The sequence below is a fragment of the Crassostrea angulata genome, chromosome 2, assembly GCF_025612915.1.
Source record: "Crassostrea angulata isolate pt1a10 chromosome 2, ASM2561291v2, whole genome shotgun sequence".
Taxonomy (NCBI): domain Eukaryota; kingdom Metazoa; phylum Mollusca; class Bivalvia; order Ostreida; family Ostreidae; genus Magallana; species Magallana angulata.
The window spans coordinates 78,885,313-78,906,116 of record NC_069112.1 but is presented as its reverse complement, the minus strand read 5'-3'; the positions used below and the strand labels follow the sequence as shown (position 1 = coordinate 78,906,116).

Sequence of the window (20,804 nt, the reverse complement as noted above, 5' to 3'; positions counted from 1 at the left end):
TATGACCACTGTTAGAAACATCGTCTTCTATAGACTAACTAACTACTCAGTACATCTCTCTTTACATCCAGTGTTAAGGAGCTATATCTTGACCGACCACTAAAGCTTTTGGATCCACTGTTAAAAACAGAGAGTTATCGTCTTCTATAGACTCAGCTAACTACTCTCTCTCTCTCTGTGTCTCTGTCTCTCTGTCTCTGTCTCTCTGTCTCGCTCTGTCTATCTCACCCCATCTCTCTCTCTCTCTCTCTCTCTCTCTCTCTCTCTCTCTCTCTCTCTCTCTCTCTCTCTCTCTCTCTCTCTCTCTGTGCAAGCCCCCGGTGTTGCTATTTGCTACATTTTGTGCCTTTGACAAGACACATTATCTACATTTGTCTTAAAATAGTTCACAAAGATAAAATTGGGTTCCAGCTGAGGCTAGAAGTAAATCTGCGATGGACTGGTGTCCTATCCAGTGGGAGTGTATGATTTCCATCCACATTGGTTGGAAAAGCAATAAAATGTTTACCAATAACTATGTAATACAGATAGGACCTGTAGTTCACAACCGAATCATCCCACCATCGATATTCGAGACGATATTGCGATAGTTCGATGACAATGATGCGATGGTGCTATTGCATGATAAAGAGTTACGATACGATAGCGATAACGCGATGGTGCAATAGCGATGACATGAAGGTGCCATAGCGATGACGCGATTCTCTATCGCGTCATCGTTAGTTCGTTATCGCGTCATCGTCACCGTGCCATCGCACCATCGCACTATTAACTGTATTGCGTATGTGCCATTGAAAAGAGAAAACGCACCAGGTACTGAATATATGAACGGATTTCATATGAGATATTGACCTTACTAGCCTTGTCCTCCTTGCTAACAATAAAAATATTTAAATTATAGGTGAATAAACAAAGCAAACAATGCAAAAAAAGAAGCCCACATGATCAACGCATGGATTTAAATAATAAGGGTGATGAATTAAAAATAAATACAAACGCTTCATCTATTGAGATAAATAACATTTAATTCCAGTATACAAGTGAGTTATTGCATTTGATAAATAGCAAAAATTTTAATACAGAATCGTTAAATGCAGCGTGATTTTATTACATTATATGTGATATATCTTTGTCAACAGGCTGTACAAAACAAGGAAACAGATCTAATGTGAGATTGTACCTCCAGTGTGTAGAAGCTATATCCTGACCAATGACTTAAGCTCTCAGTGCCACTCTTAGAAATATGTGATAAAAAGCTGTGCAAAACAAGGAAACAGATCTAATGTGAGATTGTACCTCCAGTGTGAAGGAACTATATCCTGACCGATGACTATAGCTCCCAGTGCCACTGTTAGAAATATGTGATAAAAAGCTTTCAAAACAAGGAAACAGATCTAATGTGAGATTGTACCTCCAGTGTGAAGGAACTATATCCTGACCAATGACTAAAGCTCACAGTGCCACTGTTAAAAACATCGTCTTCTATAGACTAACTAACTACTCAGTACATCTCTCTTTACATCCAGTGTTAAAGAGCCATATCTTGACCAACCACTAAAGCTCTTTGGTCCACTGTTAAAAACAGAGAGTTATCGTCTTCTATAGACTCAGCTAACTACTCTCTCTCTCTCTCTCTCTCTCTCTCTCTCTCTCTCTCTCTCTCTCTCTCTCTTTTTCTCTCTCCCTCTCTCCCTCTCTCTATTAGTAACTTATTAATAAAACTTAAGGCAAAACTTTATCTCTACATTCAGACTGATTTATTGGTGTTAGTGCGCACCTATATGTTTAGATGTATACAAAATTAAAAACCATGTGCCGCGCATGATCTTTGTTTTTATTGTGTTGTTAATTATCAAGAATCATATGATTCATATGTTTAATATATTCATGAAGAAAGTGTACATATATCAGTAGACAATTTAAAAAAAATGTAAAAATATAATTTTCTCTTTGTTGTATTTTATGTTTGTTTTTTTAAACATAAAGGACAAGCTATGTTCCTGAGCTCTAAAGGACTAAATGCCCTGAGGGCTTTCACGCCTTATATCTAAAATAATCCCCGCCCCCACCTGAGGTTTACCACCCGGTGAATCTCACATCTTTAGTTGTTTTCATGAATATGTAGGTATCAATAAATTATCAACTGAATCAAGTGCTTTCTAAAATTACGATAGCAGCGTGTCTTCTGATTTGGCGCTGTTGAGTGCAAAGTACATGGCATCAAATGAAACAGTTTTTCATTTGCTGACAACATGAAGTTAATAAAATGCACATCTAACTTATAAACAAGTACACAAAAAATGCAGTAACAAAACGAGTGTAAGCTTTTTACTCTGCGTATTTTACGTGGAAAAATAGGTTTGCCGGATTTTGGAAAATTGGGAATTGATATCAAGTAGAAAAGTGTATTTGTAAAACTTTTGAAAAATGTTTTGAACAGTTCACTTTATAATTAAAAGAGCAGTATTTATAAGGTTGTTCAGCACTGAATAAAAATGTATAGCACCATTTGTAAATTAAGACATTTAAATACATGGACCTATGAGTTCCTTTATATCACTGATATCATTTTCTTTTATATATTTCGTATCAGTTGGTCTGAAATACATCATTATTATATTGTACGATTGCATGGACGAATTTACCCTAAAATATGCAGATTAAAATAACAATAAGTCAAGACACGCATTTATAAATAGAAAATTTGAAACGATGAAATTGAATGTTTGCATAAAAAAATCAATAAGAAGAATTAGATTTATGTTCCGGTTTATTAATCGACAAAAAGTTGTCTGTGACCTAATTAAGGAAAATTGACGTGAGCTTTTAGATTATTGTTTGTTTAATATTGCACTCCTGTTTTGACTTCGTCATATTTAGGAATGTTTGCATCGTACGAATATTTGCCACAAACACAACTCAATACAAAGTTTGTTAACTTAACACCAAAAACATAAACACAAGACGACAGTACAGTGTTGATAAGTGCGTTAGCATGAATGCACTTCTAAATATTTTGCTTCTATATTACACACTTCTAATATAAATGTAAATACAACAAGCAATTGTTAGAATACTTGTTTTAACTGGTGTTTATGTTCCTACCAAGTGTACTACCACAACGTTGAATGTTTAAAAACAAGTGTCCCACTCACTAGGACTAGTTTATGTATGTAAATAGCAGTCACTTTTAGAAGAAAGATAAAGGAAAAATGCAGGGTTTTAATTTGGGTTTTTTTTTTGTTAAAAAGTAGTTCTGTTACTTTACTTTCATAAATAAAACCGTCTAGATGATCAGGTTTTCAACGAAATACATTTTATACACAATAGTTTTGACTGCTGTCTATTTTAGCATGCAATATTTGTAATATTTGTAATAATTATGTATAAAAATACATTTTAAACAGAAATTAAGAAACGTCAATACAATATTTTTTTTTTTTTGGTAAATTGTTATTTGTAGGCTGTTAAAACTAACATCGTTAACAATTGGTTCTTTAAGTTACTTTCCTGTTTTTAATAAATATGAATGTTTGCTATTTTACTAATTTTGCATGTAGGAAAAGCAGAACAGCTGTTGACTAGGACATTGAGAATATTGCTAGAAATCAGATATACTTGGTTCATCAACACATCTATATGAGTTGCAATTAACAATTTTTCAGAACTTCCTGGTTTTTGTTCTACACCACACCATGCGTGTATGATATTCGTCAACAAGGAAGCCTACACCCTTTCGAACATAGAGTGTGCATTATACCATGCTTTTCATTTATATTTTCATTTTTTTTGGGACAATTGTGTATTACTCAAGGTAAGATAACATTTTCTATTTACAAAGATACAATGTTTGACTTAGTAAGCGGTTGATGAATGGTGAACGGTGAGCGCACTCAGAACGGGAACGACTCGGAAACGCGAGCGCAATGTGGAAGGTGAACGCAAGATATATGATGATTTTGTTATAGACCGAGAACTTTCTCTCAAAAAGAATTTATTTAATTTATAAGAAATGTTATTGTTTTTGTTCTATTGTTCGAAATGAGCAAAACGCGTTATTTTATGTTTTTTAATGTATCAGATGTTGTTAAGTTTAAATACCAAATAGAACACCAATTATGAAATAACCTTTAAGTGTAAACGCAATTTATCATTTATCGTTAATTAAGAACAATTAAGTGGAAACATGATATCATAAAAGGACATAATTACCATATAATCCCAAGAAATAACAGAAAACACGCTTTAAAGAATCAAAAAGCTTGATGTACTGCAAGATCAGAGTCTAATTTGTTGCATAAAACCATAATTAGACTGCTTCTTAACAGCCATTGCTCGTCACTTTACAAATCGCGGATATTTTGTTAAAACAACATAACACAAATTATATGTCCAGTTAGACCGTAAAGGGAAACAGTATCAACATAAATTTGGGTATACATAACGTTCAGACATTAATATCATTAAACCATTGCGAAAGTATTGATAACACAAGTACAAAGGTCAAAAAATGAAACCCGATTTTTTTGTGACCTAGGAAGAGTTGTTGTTTACATTTCAAGTAGTCTCCCTCTATTCATTACAAAACTTGTACATCACTCCCAAGGATATAATACAAAATGTTATATATGTTTGCTAAGTCATTTTTACTCTGTTGTTAGAATAGTTGGTCCTAAAAATTCAGGTGATCACGAGACCTAAGTAAACGTCGGCCATTTTGCGAACTCATTTATAGCCCACTAACTTTAATCCCTGGACAGGTGACTGATTGTTAAATCTGTAACATTCAATAACCTTTTATCTTTCAGTCACCCCTGAGTTGAGGGAATCGCAATTTCATGCTGTTAGTTTTATCTGGATGGTATAACCATAATCATAATATGTTTTACGTATTTACGAAAAAAAATAACTCTTAAGCATTCTTATCAAGAAAAATATAAACAAATAAGTTTTGCTTACCTTTGTACACATGTACACTGCTATCAATCAGATCCCAAAAACATAGTTTATGGACTAAAGAATTGTGTATTAAATCCAAGACTTTTGATGACATTATGATTATAATCATTCACAAAGATTGCTTTTTAATAGGTGTTTTATGCACATTAAATATTTAATTTGAAAAATAAAAATACAATTTTTATTGCAGCAACGGTAAGGAGGTTTTATGATAAAAAGAAAAGGAACGAATTGTAACAGTAATTCATAATATATTATACTAACTGCCGATCATTCTGATGTTTTAAAAACAATATAGCAATAACAAAACTAGACCAGAAAGTAGCCTACCAGGAAATAACATCATATATATAGAAGTTCAGGAAATTTTACTACTATATTTAGATTTATCAAAATAAATATCATCCTTTTTTATGAATGAGTAGAAACCAGAGTAACAAAAATGTTAAGGCCTTCTCTAGAACAGAGAATGATGTTTAAACAAATATAGAAAAAAAACCCAGCATATTGAAGTTTTGAAATAAAAAATACAATATGAATCAATTTCATGAAGCAAAAAAAGAAACAACAACTTTTCAAATCTTTAAAAGCATAATACCTACGTTCAACAGAATCTAATTATTATCATTTCTTTAAATAACAACGATAAAACATTTTATTGACATCAGCCTTCGATACCTACACCCGTAATGTAAATAACCTGTAGCTGTCAAATAAGACTATACGTATTGGGCAGCTACAAGTAGCATACTTAATTGGTGCAGATAACTTGGATAAACACAAACTCACAGAGACACAATCGGGGAAAAAACCTACTCAGTCTGGTTCCGCCAATTTCAGGGGAATGTATAAGCATTTACGTGGGAACTGCGTAGAACATCCATTTAATTGAAATTTAAAGATCCAAACATAAATAGACATTTTTTGTAAAAAAAAAATAAAAATCAAATAACTATGTATTGCACCAATTTAAAATCACTGATTCACTCAGTGACATGTAAAAATACTTGATTCTTTTAAAAGAAATTGGGTAAGGAAATATTTCTTAATTAAATCAAACATTCAAAAATCCCATATAAAACATTTAAATTCCATAGAATCACACTTTTCTATTCAGTGTGTGTTCACAAATAAAGAATGTTTGTTGGCTTCGAACAGATCTTATATTTGCGCATGGTTTTTCATGACGCAATCTGAACTAAAAGGACCACTGCAAACAAAGTTGTTTAGTTGTTTTTTTTTAATCTAAACATGTTTCACTGTCTTCACAAGACGTCTTTTCTCTCTCTCTCTCTCTCTCTCTTTTTTCTCTCTTTCTCTTTCTCTCTCTCTTTCTCTCTCTCTCTGACTTGTTCGGCTAAAAAAAAGCGGCTGTTAAATAATAATCTATAGATATTTGTGTAGAAAATTATAAAAAATAAGATCTGGATGATAGCATTTGAAAATTGTGTGAGGTGTTCCAAGAAAATTCCGAATGAAAAAAAATAAATCTCCATAAGAAATCTGTTTGTCGTTTTTGTGAAAATCTCTGACTAAAAGAAAGTGATGACGTTTTAATTAAGAATATCAATTGTATTTCTTTTAGTTGTGTATGTTTCTATAAAAATCGTCAACATGGGATGAAAAAAGTAGCTTGGGACAGACTATAGTCTATAGCATATCAGGGCTTGAACAAATTTAACAAGCAATAAGATAAGAGTCCAAACAAAACATTATATGAAATGACCGGCCAGAGATGATGAAAGGGCATCTACTGATCTCGCCCCAATTATATTGGCTTAGCCCTCCAAACGGTTACACCGTAAAACATAAACTCTTAGTTATGAATATCTCTTTTTCTGGTTGCTTATTATTTGTAAATCAACTATTTTTTAACCAAACATGGTTTAATACTTTAATCGATACTTTGGCAGTCATATTTAAATGTCCTTTATCTGTATGCACAGTATCAACAATTTGTTTTAAAAGTTTCTGGTATATCAATAGATCTTAAATTCAGAAAGTTTTCTGGATATGTTTTTTCTCTCTAATTATTCTATTAAAGATAGCTTACTAGAATTTAAATGCATGTGACTATCTTTGTATTGTATGACACGGTATTGTAATGGTGTCTTTACTTGTGTTCTATTTTTTGTTACAGCCTTGTATCATATGTTTGCACGCGCTTTATCAATTAAGCTTAGAAATTATCGTATGCTTCTTATGGTTAACTTGGCTGTTCATCAAACAGCACAGTAAAAGGATTTACCAGGTTTATTGATCCATTGAAACTCACATTACCCTTTACAGTACTCAGCGTGATACGGTCAGCTTGAAAAAATGGCAGCAGAAAAACAAGAAGATAGTCAGCTGACAAAGAAGAACGGGAAATTAAACGTGAAATTAAGTTTACAAGGAAAGGTTTAGAGAACTTTGTAGCATTGTTTAAGGAAAATGGAAAACGTATAAACAAACCCTGAATTATGTTAAAGATTTTATTCTTAGTATTAGGATAGCGCGAATGATGTGAAATCTCTGCGAAAACTCGACAATGACATTCGTGTTGTTTATTATTATACCAAAAAAGTCATTGTGTATGGAGAATGTTTACACAGAGATAATAAAGAACTTGCAAGAAAAGAAGAAGAGTAACTGAAAATATATACTAGAGTGACACGACTTGTAGAAAACGCTTTTGAAGAAATAAAGAATTTAAGAATGGACCTGGTGGAAAATTCATAACATATTTCTATAACTTCAGGATCAGAAGGAGAGGAGAGCGGAAATTAGAATACCTGAAGAAAGAAGCAGAACTTCAGAAAGAAAAGCTGGAATCGGAACAAGAAGAAATTATCCACAAGAGGTAGAGAAAAATCTGAATATACTCAAACAACAAAGTGCTGTGATAATGGATGAAGAAGACGAAGAGGATGATATGTCATTATCTGTTACAACACACAACAGAAAGAACCGAACTAGAAGATATGTTGATAATTTGAACTCGCATGATAATGACAATGAACGTGAAAATGCAGACATTCGTACTCCAGTTCCTGCCAATACTGTTCCAATTCCCACACCTTATCATCCGTCTTATATCCAGTAACAACATTTTGCAGACAGCCCATTCCTGTTGATCCTTCGTCAAAAACAGTGAAAACCCAGAACCCTCAAACCCAAATGCCATCTGTGGACTAACATTTGTCAGAGTTGACTTTTTTCCTTGTGCCAAAACAGCTTGTACCAGAAAGATTTTCGAATTCCGACAATAAAGCTAAATCGTACAATTCCTGGAAATCTTCATTTCAAAGCATTGTGGCTGATCTAAAAGTGTTATTAAAATTTGGAGAGCTTGAATTCCTCGTTAACCGTCTCGCAGGAAGGTCGAAGGAAGTGGTCACCAGTATCCGTAATGCCAACCCTGGTGATGCCGACCGTGCTGTCAAACTGTTAAGATCGATTGAACGATATGTATGGTAGACCTGAACTGACTGAGTCTTCGCTGCGCTCACAATTAGAGAACTTTCGACAAATAGGTCCAATTGGAAATGGTAGTCTATATGACTTACTGAACATTTTAATCAAGGTTAAATCGCTGAAAACAAACCCCCTGTTTGCCACAAGCTTAACCTACTATGATGCATCTTCAGGAGTGAACCTCTTTGTCAGCAAGTTACCTTACAGCCTCCAAGAAAAGTGGAACACTAGAGCATCTGTCCACAAAAGGACAAATCAGGTCCCATGTCCACCCTTTTCCTTTATTGTTGCGTTTCTCGAGGAATTGTGTTCTATAAGAAATGACCCTGCGCTTGTGTATTGCAGACCAGCAGTTCCTGCTAATAAGAACATACCTGTACGTACTCCTATGATGCAAAGTCGTAAATCAGAGGTGACTGACCCTAGACGAATTGATTCAAACTGGTGTCCTTAATACAAGGCTGATCACAGCATACATGACTCTTATGGTTTCTGTGCAAAGCCACTAATTGAAAGAAAAAAATATTACAAAATAGAAACATTTTCACAAGATGATGTTTGTCAACCCAACACATACCTTAGGACTGTCATGTGAGAATTCAGTGCAAAATCTGCGAAATTCTTACCACGCACAGCACTACATGTGAATAAAGTTTCATCTTGGAGCCCAAGCGTTCATGGCGGGGAGGGAATTCACATTTCCTTTACACAACCACACTACTCTGGACCTGGCCAAATAAACTTACCTTCAACGTTCAAGGTTTCAACTAACACTAGTAGTTCTGTGACTTCAAAGTGTACCACTTTCAGCTGGGACAAATTCTAAGGAAAATCTTGCAGCAAATCCTTTCTTGTTGATGTGTTTTATGAACACAACCCAAGCAGTGTGCACCATATATATATATATATATATATATATATATATATATATATATATATATATATATATATATATATATATATATATATATATATATCAGATAATGGACGATCACGATCAGAACAATCAGACACTTTCTTCACCAGAACTGTAAGATATCCTGAATACCTCTTGTGTACCTTCCAAATTCATTCTAACTACATGTTCAGGAAAGACAGTTATGTATGGCAGAAATGTTTTCGGACTCAAAGTACGATCTATTGACAAGACCGTTACTTTACACATTCCATTTTTTTTTTGAATGCAAAAACAAACCTAACAATTTATCAAATCTGAAATCCCAACTCCAGAGATTGCAAAATTGTATCCTTATCTTAATGTTATCACATCTAAGATTCCTGAGTTTGATCCAGACTCAAAAGTTCACTTACTGATTGGCAGAGGAAGCCCATCATGCTGAAGAGCAAATCCTTGGACCCCGAGAAGCCCCGTTTGCAGAGAAACGCGCATTTGGTTGGGTCATTATTTTCGAAATCTGTCTTTGGATGATCCATCAGAGAACGTCACTTAGCGTGAAAAAAGTGTCGGTTTTGAGTGACCGTAGAGTGACATGCAATGAGCTTTGTCTGAATCATTTGCATATCAGAAAACAGATTTCAGCTTCTAACAGTTTAGTTTGTGCTCGTGACTTTAGGGGTGAACATGTATCCACGGAGACGCCTGATGATGAACAAGTTGGTTTATCAGTTAAGAATTGTGTGTTTCTACAGGTAATGGACAAAACATTCAAGTAGGACGAGGAAGGTTATTGGACAGTCTATCTGCCCTTTAGATAACTTCCTGAATACTTACCCAACAACAACCAAAAGCATTTCACCAAACCCAAATACTGCATTCAAAGCAAAGAGATTCTGTTAAGAAAGAACTGTTTGTGACATTCATGCTTAAAGTATTGGACAGTGGAGCAGCAGAAGTTTCCATCTCGTCTTTAAATGCAGTTTGTTGGTATCTACCATTATTTGGAGTTTACCACCCGGGAAAGCCCAAACAAATCAGAGATGTTTTATCTCACCGGAGTTGAAAGCTGAAGTGGGCTTTTCTGGTCACGTTTTGTCCGTCCGTCCATCTGTCCGTAAACCTTTTTACATTTTTAACATCTTTTCAAGAACCACTTGGCTAATTTCAACTAAACTTGGCACAAATCATTCTGAAGTAAAATGAATTCAAAATTGTGAAAATTACGGGATACGCTCTTTTTAAAGAGGAGATAACTAGTAATTAATGACAAATTTTGAGAAGTTTTCAAAGTTTTCTCAAAAACCATTAAACCAGGAAAGCTGAAACGTGTGTGTGGAGGCATCCACGGGTAATGTAGATTCAATGGTGTGAAAATCATGACCCCTGGGGGTAGGGTGTGGCCACAATGGAGGGTCGATGTTTTACATAGGAACATATAGGGTAAATCTTTGAAAATATTCTCCTCAACAACTTCTCAGCCAGGAAAGCTGAAACTTGTGTGGATTCATTCTCAGGTAGTGTAGATTCAAATCTTTGAAAATCATGATCCAAAGGGGTAGGGTGGGGCTACCATGGGGGGGGGGGGGTGTCAAAGTTTAACATAGGAATGTATAGAGCAAATCTTTAAAAATCTTTTTATCATAAACTTATCAGCCAGGAAAGCTATAACTTGTGTGGAAGCATCCTCACGTAGTGTAGATTCAAGGTTGTGGAAATCATGACCCCTGGAAGTAGGGTGGGGCCACAATGCAGGGTCGATGTTTTACATAGGAATATATAGAGTAAATCTCTAAAAAATCTTCTCCTCAAAAACTAATCAGCCAGGAAAGATCAAACTTATAAGTACGCATCCTCATATAATGTAGATTCAGAGTTATAAAAATCATGATCGCCGGGGGTAGGGTGTGGCCACAATGGGGTGTCGAAGTTTTACATAGGAATATATAGAGTAAATCTCTAAAAATCTTCTCAAAAACTTATCAGCCAGGAAAGCTGAAACTTGTGTGGAAGCATCCTCGTGTAGTGTAGAATGAACGTTGCGAAAATCATGACCCCAGGGGGTAGGGTGGGGCCACAATGGGGGAAATCAACGTTTTACATAGGAATAAATAGAGTAAATCTTTAAAAATCTTCCTCTCAAAAACTAATTAGCAAGATGGTCCTTTATAATTGTTATTCTTTGGCCCCAGGACAATTCTTCAGCCTCACAAGAAGGTCTAGAGTTTGATGTAGTTTTATATACCATACATAAACAGCTGTTAAGGATCTTTTAAGAACTGCAAGACTCAACATGTGATATGACTATAAATCATCCTTTTAGAAAGGGGACTTATGATTATAAAAAAGAAGAATATCCAGGGGGAAAATGGGTTTTATTTTCACAGGATCCACATGTATTATTGTACATTGTCCAGATGGTTTGTATTATGACTCCATTATGCTGATTTTATGATACCTATTGTTCATCAGGTGAGCGATGTGGCCTGTTGTGTGATTAATCTGCTGTTCATGAATGTATCTCACTCAACAGCCTTAAGCTTCTTATGTTTTGTCCAAACATAGTTAAGTGCCTATTAGGAATCCTACTTCGCTTCAGGAAGTATGAAGTGGTAATTACTGCGGCCATTGAACAAATGTTCGACCGATTTCGGGTGGATGAAGACCATCCTAACTTCCTACGTTTGTTGTTGGTACTGAAAGAATGATCCTGAGGACATACAGATTGCTTCAACACGTGTTCGGCAATAGTCCATCACCTTCCATAGAACCTTACGGAATCCGCAAGGCAGTAGAGAATGCTGATGAAGATTTAATGAATTTTGTGAATTGTAACGTTTATGTTGACGACTCACTCATTTCCTTGCCTAATGACACAAGTGCTATCGATCTCCTGAAACCCACCCAGTCCATCATGAAGTCAGAAAGTATATTATGATTCCATAATATTACCTCTAAAAAATGGCAGTGATTAAAGCATTTGATCTAAGTGACCATGATGAACAATTCAAGGAGTTGTTGGTCTCTGAAGCCTTGATCTCTGTCGGAACCTGAAAGATGACACATTTAGATTTACAGTGCCAGTGAAGGAAAAGCCATTCATTCGACAAGGTCTCTTGTCAACGATGAATAGTTTATTTGATCCCAAAGGATTTATAAACCCCATTACTATTAGTGGAAAGGTCCTCCTTCGAGAAGCAACACCCCATGGTATTGACTGGGATGAACCGTTACTCTCCAGTTACCTTCAGAAATGGACGGAGTGGCAGTCTTCACTTCAGAGCTTAAAGATAGTCGCCATACCATGGATGTTATCGCACACGTCTGTGAGCCTAGCCAAGACTGTGGATGTTCATAACATTTGTGACGCATCTGAAAAAGCTATTTCAGCATCAGCATATATCAAAGTGGAAGATAACCACGGCCGAAACAGCGTTAGGTTTTCGATGGAGAAGGGCAAGCTAGCCCCACCTAGAGGTCAAATTATTTCACGCTTAGAGCTCTGTGGAGCAGAACTTGCAGAAATACATGTACTATCCATGCAGCTAGACATTCCATTGGACTCTATGCATTATTACACAGACACTAAAGTTGTGTTAGGATATATCAACAATCAAACTCGTCGTTTTAATACGTATGTGAGTAATAGAGTTGACTGCAGTCTGAAAATCGTCACTGCTGATCGATGAAAATGTGTTCCTGCGAATAAAAATTCTGCCGTTTCCTGCTACAGATATATTACCACAGTTATTGATATCATGCAAGTTTCATGGATAATTGGCCCAAAGTTGTTATACAATACAAATATCAGAAAACACTTGTGCTTCGGAGTATTTTCCACTCATTGAACCTGATTATGATGTGGAATTTAGGCCACTCAGGACAAAGATCACTACCAAACACCTACTTGTCTTAGAACAAAGCGTTTTGAGCGTATTCTAGCTTGACATATCTGGTTTCCACAGTGGCTTTTCAACGCATAGCTTGGAGTCGTGATAGATATCATGACAACAAAAACCCATCAGTCAGTAAGATTCTCTCAGAAAAGTTGAGATTCTCATTCTGAAGGAAACTCAACAAGAGCACAAGACAGAAAGTAAATGCCTAGCCAATAATAAACTCTGGCAAAGAACAACAGTATTACGACATTTCATCCTATTTTGATGAAAATGGACTATTTTGTGTTGAAGGCAGGATTAATCAAGCAGCTGGACAAATACCTGCAAGAGAGGTCGACCCTATTATCCTACCTAAAGCTAGTCACATTTCTACCTTACTTATTCGTAACTTTCATGAACGACTTTTTACGGCAGTACCTGTTCGCAGAGGAAAATATTGGCTCATTGGCGCAAAACTATGTATTTCTCTCGTATATAAATGTGTGGCTTGTCTCAGACTAAGACGTAGTTTAGAAACTCAGAAAATGGCTGATTTTCCTACAGATAGGATAGCCCCAGGGCTCCCCTTTACATCATTTGGCGTTGATGCCTTTAGACCTTGGCTATTGACTACACGCTAAACTCGAGGAGATGCCGCTGACGGCAAAAGATGGATAATCATCTTTACATGCCTAACTTGTAGAAAAGTTCACATAGAAATTGTAGAAGTGATGTCAAATTCTTCATTTATAAACGCTCCCGTCATTTCTTAGCAATCTATGGCCCTGTAAAGTTTATACACTCTGAAATCAGCTGAAGAAATGAAGATGAATACGGTTAAAGTAGAGAAAGGACCTGTTCAACAATTCTTGCGCAACTCTGGAATTATTTGGGTTTTCAATGTTCCTCATGCTTCACATATGGGACGCATCTGGGACAGAATGATAGGGATGACCAGAACGATTTTAGACTCTATGCTAATTGAATCCAGATCCAAACCCCTCACACATGAAACCCTTGCTACCTTTTTTATGTGAAGTCTGCGCCATTATTAATTCGCACCCAATTGCTCCAATATCTACAGACCCAGAAACGCCCATGATGCTTTGTCCGTTCATGCTTTTGACAGGAAAAGTGTATTTATTACCTGTTGTGTCCGATTTCTTGAATCTTTTAGACATCTATCGAGTCAAATGGAAGCATGTGCAGATGCTCGCTGATATCTGTTGGCGTCATTTAAGGAGGGGATACCTAAGCATTCTACAGTTCCGCCGTAAATGGAAGCACGAACATTTCAACCTTATTCCTGATTCAAGATTCTTCAGAGCATCGCAACAATTGGCCAGTCGGCATTGTCGAGATTGTATTTAAAAGTAAAGATGACTAAGTGCGCAAAGTTGAGGTTAGAACCATCCGCGACGAAAAACCTTCTTTCTACACCATACATGTGCAAGAACTTGTTGTGTTATTGGACTAATTATTGAGTAATTTGATTGATTTGACCATTCGTTTGCATGGTATCATTTGAATACCTGATCAAACCTTTTTATTATCGTTTTGGTTATTGTAACATTTTTCTTTACTGTATGTTAACGTGGTATCAGTAAGAAACCAGACAGAGAGTGTGCTGTAACCAATTAAGAGTGATGCCCCTTTTTGTCTTTTGTAAAAAAAAGTTACTGTAGAAGTATATATTTTCGTTGGGTCAAAATTTCGCTGTTAATAAACCAAATAATATTTCGTTGGCATTATATTTCGTCACACGTATTCTCTTTGTAGTCATTAATACTTGGGTTCAAAATTCGTCATGGATTAAATTGCGTTGATATATACTGCCACCGAAAATAAGGAAATTAAACCCTCAACAAATATTTCTGCTTCTGTACGAGTTCTCTAATGTTTTTGTATTTTGGAACTATTTGTTGATCCAACGTTTACCCTGATGATGTACACGAATTGCTCCACCTGCGTTTCTTTGATTCATGACATCCTAACCTGCCCAAAATGTAGGACTGATTCACAGTTAATATTTTAATCGATACTTTTGGCGGCCTTATTTAAATATCCTATATCAATATACTAAGTAACAACAATATTACTTATATATTACAGAAATTTGTGGGGTCGGTAAACTTTACTAAACTGGACTTTACTGACACCACAAATTTCTGTAAACAGTCAGTAACGAACCTAATAAGTGTTTTGTTTTGTTAAGGACCTACAATTTGATATGTAAACAAACAAAAGATAATATATAACGATTTAATTCATAGCTTGATTCTCTAATTTTTTACCTTCCTCGTCAGTCGTTTGTGCAAACATCGATGCTATTGTAGGATCATAATATTACGTCACGGGCAAAGGGGTTCACTCTTGATATTTTGGGGCTTAAAAATTAAAGGTATGGTTGAACGTTTGTGTAAAAAATCAGCTCAAATAACGTTACGTCCGCCATGCTGCCGTTTAAATTTTGACGCTTGCCCTGTAAAGAAATTTATGAGGCAACCACGTGACGCGATCCTTCCAATGACGTCGAGACATTCTAGTCCGAGGCAAAACAATATGTTTTAAGGGTTTCTGGTATATAAATAGATCATGAATTTATTATGTTTTTTGAATATATTTTTTTTTATTTTTTAACTGTTTAAGATAGTCTATTTGAATATAAATAAATGTGACTGTTTGTGCATGTATGACCTGGTATTGTAATTGTGTCTGTATTTGTATTTTTTTTTTTGTTACAGTCTTTTACCATATTTTTACATACACTTGGTGTCGAGTAAAGTTGAGAAAATATGTTGTGTGCGTTGTGGCAACGCACTTTGAAAAAATTACGCACTTTGAAAAAAAAATTGTTGATAGTATGATGATTTGTTAATGCTAATGAATCTAATTTACCTTTTTTAAAATCGGGGATAGGGGTGGGAGTGGGAGGGGGGAGGGGGTAACCAAAGATACAGATCAATTACTTGTGCTTCATTTCATTGATTACAGGAAGGTCCCCTTACCCTCTTTTTTCCTTCCAAAACATGTTTGATTTGATATTCAGCAACTTAGAGTAAATGTAAAAATCGAAAAAAGAGATACGCTTTGTTGTAAATTAAGTACAGTGTTATTATTGGTAATCATGTCTTGGTATGTTAAAGAATCTATAAGCGTTTCAACATAGACCCTCTTTTCAAATTCTAATCAAATAAATCACTTCATTAAAAACAAAACTCCACGTACATTGACAAACATTAAATTATCATAAACTTAAACACTGATCCTCTAATAGATCATGTTGTTTTTGATAACCATAACTAACTTATCCTTTTTTAAATTATGTTTGTCTATAAGCACATGCAATTGCAGACAGTTGAAATATGTTATTCATTATCTCCATTATAAATAAATAAATTAAATAATTTTCGTTTCTGGCACAGCACAATGTACCAGATAATTAGTAAGTTTGCTGCATACACAAAAAGGAAAATGCAGTTGCTAAGCGATGCAGTTATTGTCATATTTGGATAATTCAAATCTCCCTAATTGTTCTATGTAAATTGTTAAGCTGCGTAAGCTTATGAGAAAAGGAAAAACTTCTAATCTAGAAACTGTTAATCAAGTTAGCTGAGAATGCAGTGGGTTCTTTCTAAAATATATCCCATTAAGTTACACAAGGTTAAAACAATTATTTATTGTATCTAAAATTATATATTATTTCAACTTAACCCTGAACAATTTTTTTTCAAAGTGCGTTAGTATCGACGATATCAACGCACTTTGAAAAAAAATATTTTTTTTCAAAGTGCGTTGACTTGGTCCAAAAATTAACGCACTTTGGAAATATTTTTCAAAGTGCGTAATTTTTCAAAGTGCGTTGTAACAGTGCGTTCATGGTTCACTTTGCTGTTCTTCCAACAGCATACTCAATAAGGTCAACCGTGTCTCATTGCTCGAAAAGTTTGTTTAATTTCTATTATTGTACAGCAACTTATTGATTAAATTAAGAATCAAATCAATAAATTTAGTTTAAAGAACAAACGCTCGCTTTTTTCGACGATTATTTTTAGGGAATATGGACACTCTTACACTCAAGAGTCACAGCTACCTGTAGCAAGGCACATCAGTATACAACAGACAGCATAATAGTTCATGTTGTACTATGCCTAAATAGTCAGCATAATAATTAATGTTGTACTATGCCTAAATAGTAGCAGGGCTTGATACATAGTGCACCTACCTCCGGCTCGTGCACAATTGATCACATCCTTACTACTATTTTGGCATAGTACATGCACAAGACAACGCAACACTGGTTTACAATCGGTACAAAATATTCAAAGCAGTTCAAAATAATATTTGGTTTGTTGGTCATTCGGCAAAGACGTCACACCTCTACGTTTTACGATTTGAAATTAAGCATAGAGGAATGCAAAACATGCACTTGTTTTGTTTTTCAGATTGATTATATTGCTTATTAGTTAATAATAGACAAAAATATGTTTTAGTGTGATTCAAATAAAGTAGTTAAAAGACTACATGAAAGTTATAAGGTATGCTATGAAATCTTAACATCGATTTTATACAAGTCATATTTTTTTTTTAATTTAACAAATATTTTGCACAAAGAGAAAACCAAAACAGAAAACGTCATCAGTATCAATTTACTCCTATCGAATAATCAGGCCATCTTCATAATAAGCAATGTTCTTTCTTTTAAGAACTTATAAAAAATGTTCATTATAGATGTATTTGAATCCAATCGTATGTAAGAATATTTTTAAAAAAAAGTGTACAGTTTTAACCATTACTATAAGATATAGTAGACATTTTAATTTCTTGAATTATAATACGAAATGCAGGCGATGACGGGCCTATCAATTCGAAAATAATATACCATATATGAATTTACAGTAAGAAAAGGGGAGATTTTTGTTTTACTTAATCGTTCTCAAAATATATTGAATGGAATTTATTTAAAATGAAATGCGGCGATAACGAACATTGTTCTGATTTACATTTCACATAAGTGATATAAACGCAAAAAAAAATAATGCATCTATACCAAAAATACAATGTCTTACTTAATTTCGGTTGACCCTGAGATACTCAGGAACAAAATGTAAAGTGTGAACATTTTAATCATTTTAGTTAGGTCTCATTGAATAGGTACATTACCGATCAGACCCAACCTAACAGAAAGTAAACTCTAAATAAACTAAGGGTTTACTTTAAGAGTTTACTCCTAGTTTACTTCGGGTACAGCGAGTACAACCCAATCAGCAGTATACCCCTCAAAGCAGACGATACATGTGTATTTGGAATATACAATGGGCAGGAATTAGAGGCAGTAAGCTAGTAAGATAACTGATGAGTCTGCTTTACACGTCAGTGCGTTTAGTGGACCCAATAGGCAAATCCCTAGTACACCCAAAGTTAACCCCAAGTGAACGCAAATATTCAAAAAGTAGACCCAGCGTAAACACCAAGTAACCTCCAAAGTAAACCCGGGGTTTAGTTGGTGTCTGATCCAGTGTTATGTTGGGTCTGATCGATATTGTTTCAATATCATTTAATCAAACCATTATTCTAAAAGCATGTTCAATGCAATTAATTCATCATTAAACATAGTCCATATCTTACGTAGGTGAACCAATAGTTATCTCATCCAAGTTTAAAGATGGTGACGTGATATTTACGTGGACCAATGTTTCTTCACGATGGAATGTATATAATCAAAACAAAACGGGGGACACTTGGGTCGCAGGCTTCTGGACGGTTATGGATGAAACACAGTTCACTGTACAAAATGCCTTGCTGTACGATTCCATTTTTATAAACGTCAGTGTAGCTGAACACAATCGGAAACAGTGTAATAGCACAACACACAAAGGTATATCTTTTATTATTCGCTTAAAGGTATATATTTTGTATAATTCTTATGTGATAAGTTTCGTCTAAAACGTTAAGGATAAACCATTGTACCATTTCAATGATTATACCACTCATAATAAAACAAAGCAATAGCCAACATAATATAACAAAACATATTGATAGTGCAAATTCCAATGTAGGGTTATATATTCATTATTGTTCTTAATTGGCACCATTTAACGTTTAAAACGAGGAATTTGGCTACAAGGAAGTGATCATTATATATTTAATAAAAAAAACATTTAAAACAAGGAGTCAAAATATATTAGTTTACAGATATAACATTTTTAATCCATGTCACATAATCTCATTTTCGTATTAAAATCATTAAAAACTATTAATGCTCACAACAACATTGATAATATGGAAGGTATATGAAAGTATTTGTATTAATTGCATTCTGCAGGTAACACCAGATTTGATAAAGCCCGTAGTTTCTATCATTAACTATTAAGATCGTTGATGTTTGTTTTAAACCTTTGACAATCTTACTCCAGACAAAGTACCAGTATATAAAAAATACGATTTAGAATATGTTTTTTAAATCACTAAAACCTACAATTTCATCAGAAAGTATGTAAAATTTAATTTGTTAATATAATAGGCAAATAATAAGATATATCACGTGACTTTTAAAACTTAGAATATAAAAGCGATTCATATATACTATGGATTTTGTTTTTACAAATCCGGACATATTAGATTTTAGATTAACGTATAATTATATTAATTCTAACAATGTAAATAAAATATTAGCATGTTGATAATTACAACTGAGTCATTGTTAATCTGTCATAATGTTACAGTATGCCTTTTAATATTAGTGAGTCAAATTGTGAAAATTTAAATATGTAGTACTTTTTCATAAACCTTTATATTGTAGTGTCAAAAATTAAAACCAAGATAGGAGACAGAGTGAATATATCATGGACAGCGTCGTTCTTTCCATTAGCCGGACTATATAATGTCTACCATACATATGGCAAAAACAAAACTGTATTCAGTGTTAGAAGCAGTGGTGTAAGCTATGGAGGAAATAATCAGTCGACAAAGTACACATACCTCACCAGACCGTACAATTCCACTAACATCATGTTTGAGATAAGGGACATAACTTTGGATGACGCTGGATATTACAATGGTGGAACGTCGGCTGGAGCCGCGTGGTCAGGTGGAGGTGTTGTACTGATTGTTTCCAGTAAGTTGTATCTTTGTTATGCATTAATTAGTCTACAGATGCAGTATATTTTTGCATAAGGATAAAATGTATTTTCGAAGTAGATTAGTAGTTCATTTTGTATTAATATAAATATTTTGAATTGTTGCTTAAAGTTAAACGTCCAATATAAAGTTTAAAATCTATTTCAACATTATTTAAAATCCAATTCTTGAATCTTACCTTAATACATATGCTTGATATATTCAAGTTGCAAAGAGTATGACAATTAATTGACATGAGTATATCCATAGCTTACAATTTCAGTCAAATCAATTATTTAAATTCTTAGTATTTATTGTTTTTAAATGTCCAGTTTCTAAGGAATATTATGAAAGCATGTGGCGATAAAATTAAAATGTATAATATAACTTAAAAATACAAAATACGTATTATTTATTGAGATTTTAAAAAAATTTATATTAATCTTTTTTACGAATTATCTCATTTATTTTTTATTAATTCCTGTATGCAAATATAT

General features: G+C 34.3%; 1 protein-coding gene across 1 annotated transcript in view; it reads left to right on the top strand.

The window, feature by feature from the left end:
* LOC128170987 (uncharacterized) overlaps positions 1-20,804 on the top strand; it is a 110,981-nt gene that overhangs the window by 36,814 nt on the left and 53,363 nt on the right. Inside the window, exon 4 of the mRNA XM_052836748.1 lies at positions 19,991-20,305. Within this exon, the coding sequence (XP_052692708.1) occupies positions 19,991-20,305 (315 nt within the window). The remainder of the gene's footprint in view (positions 1-19,990; positions 20,306-20,804) is intronic.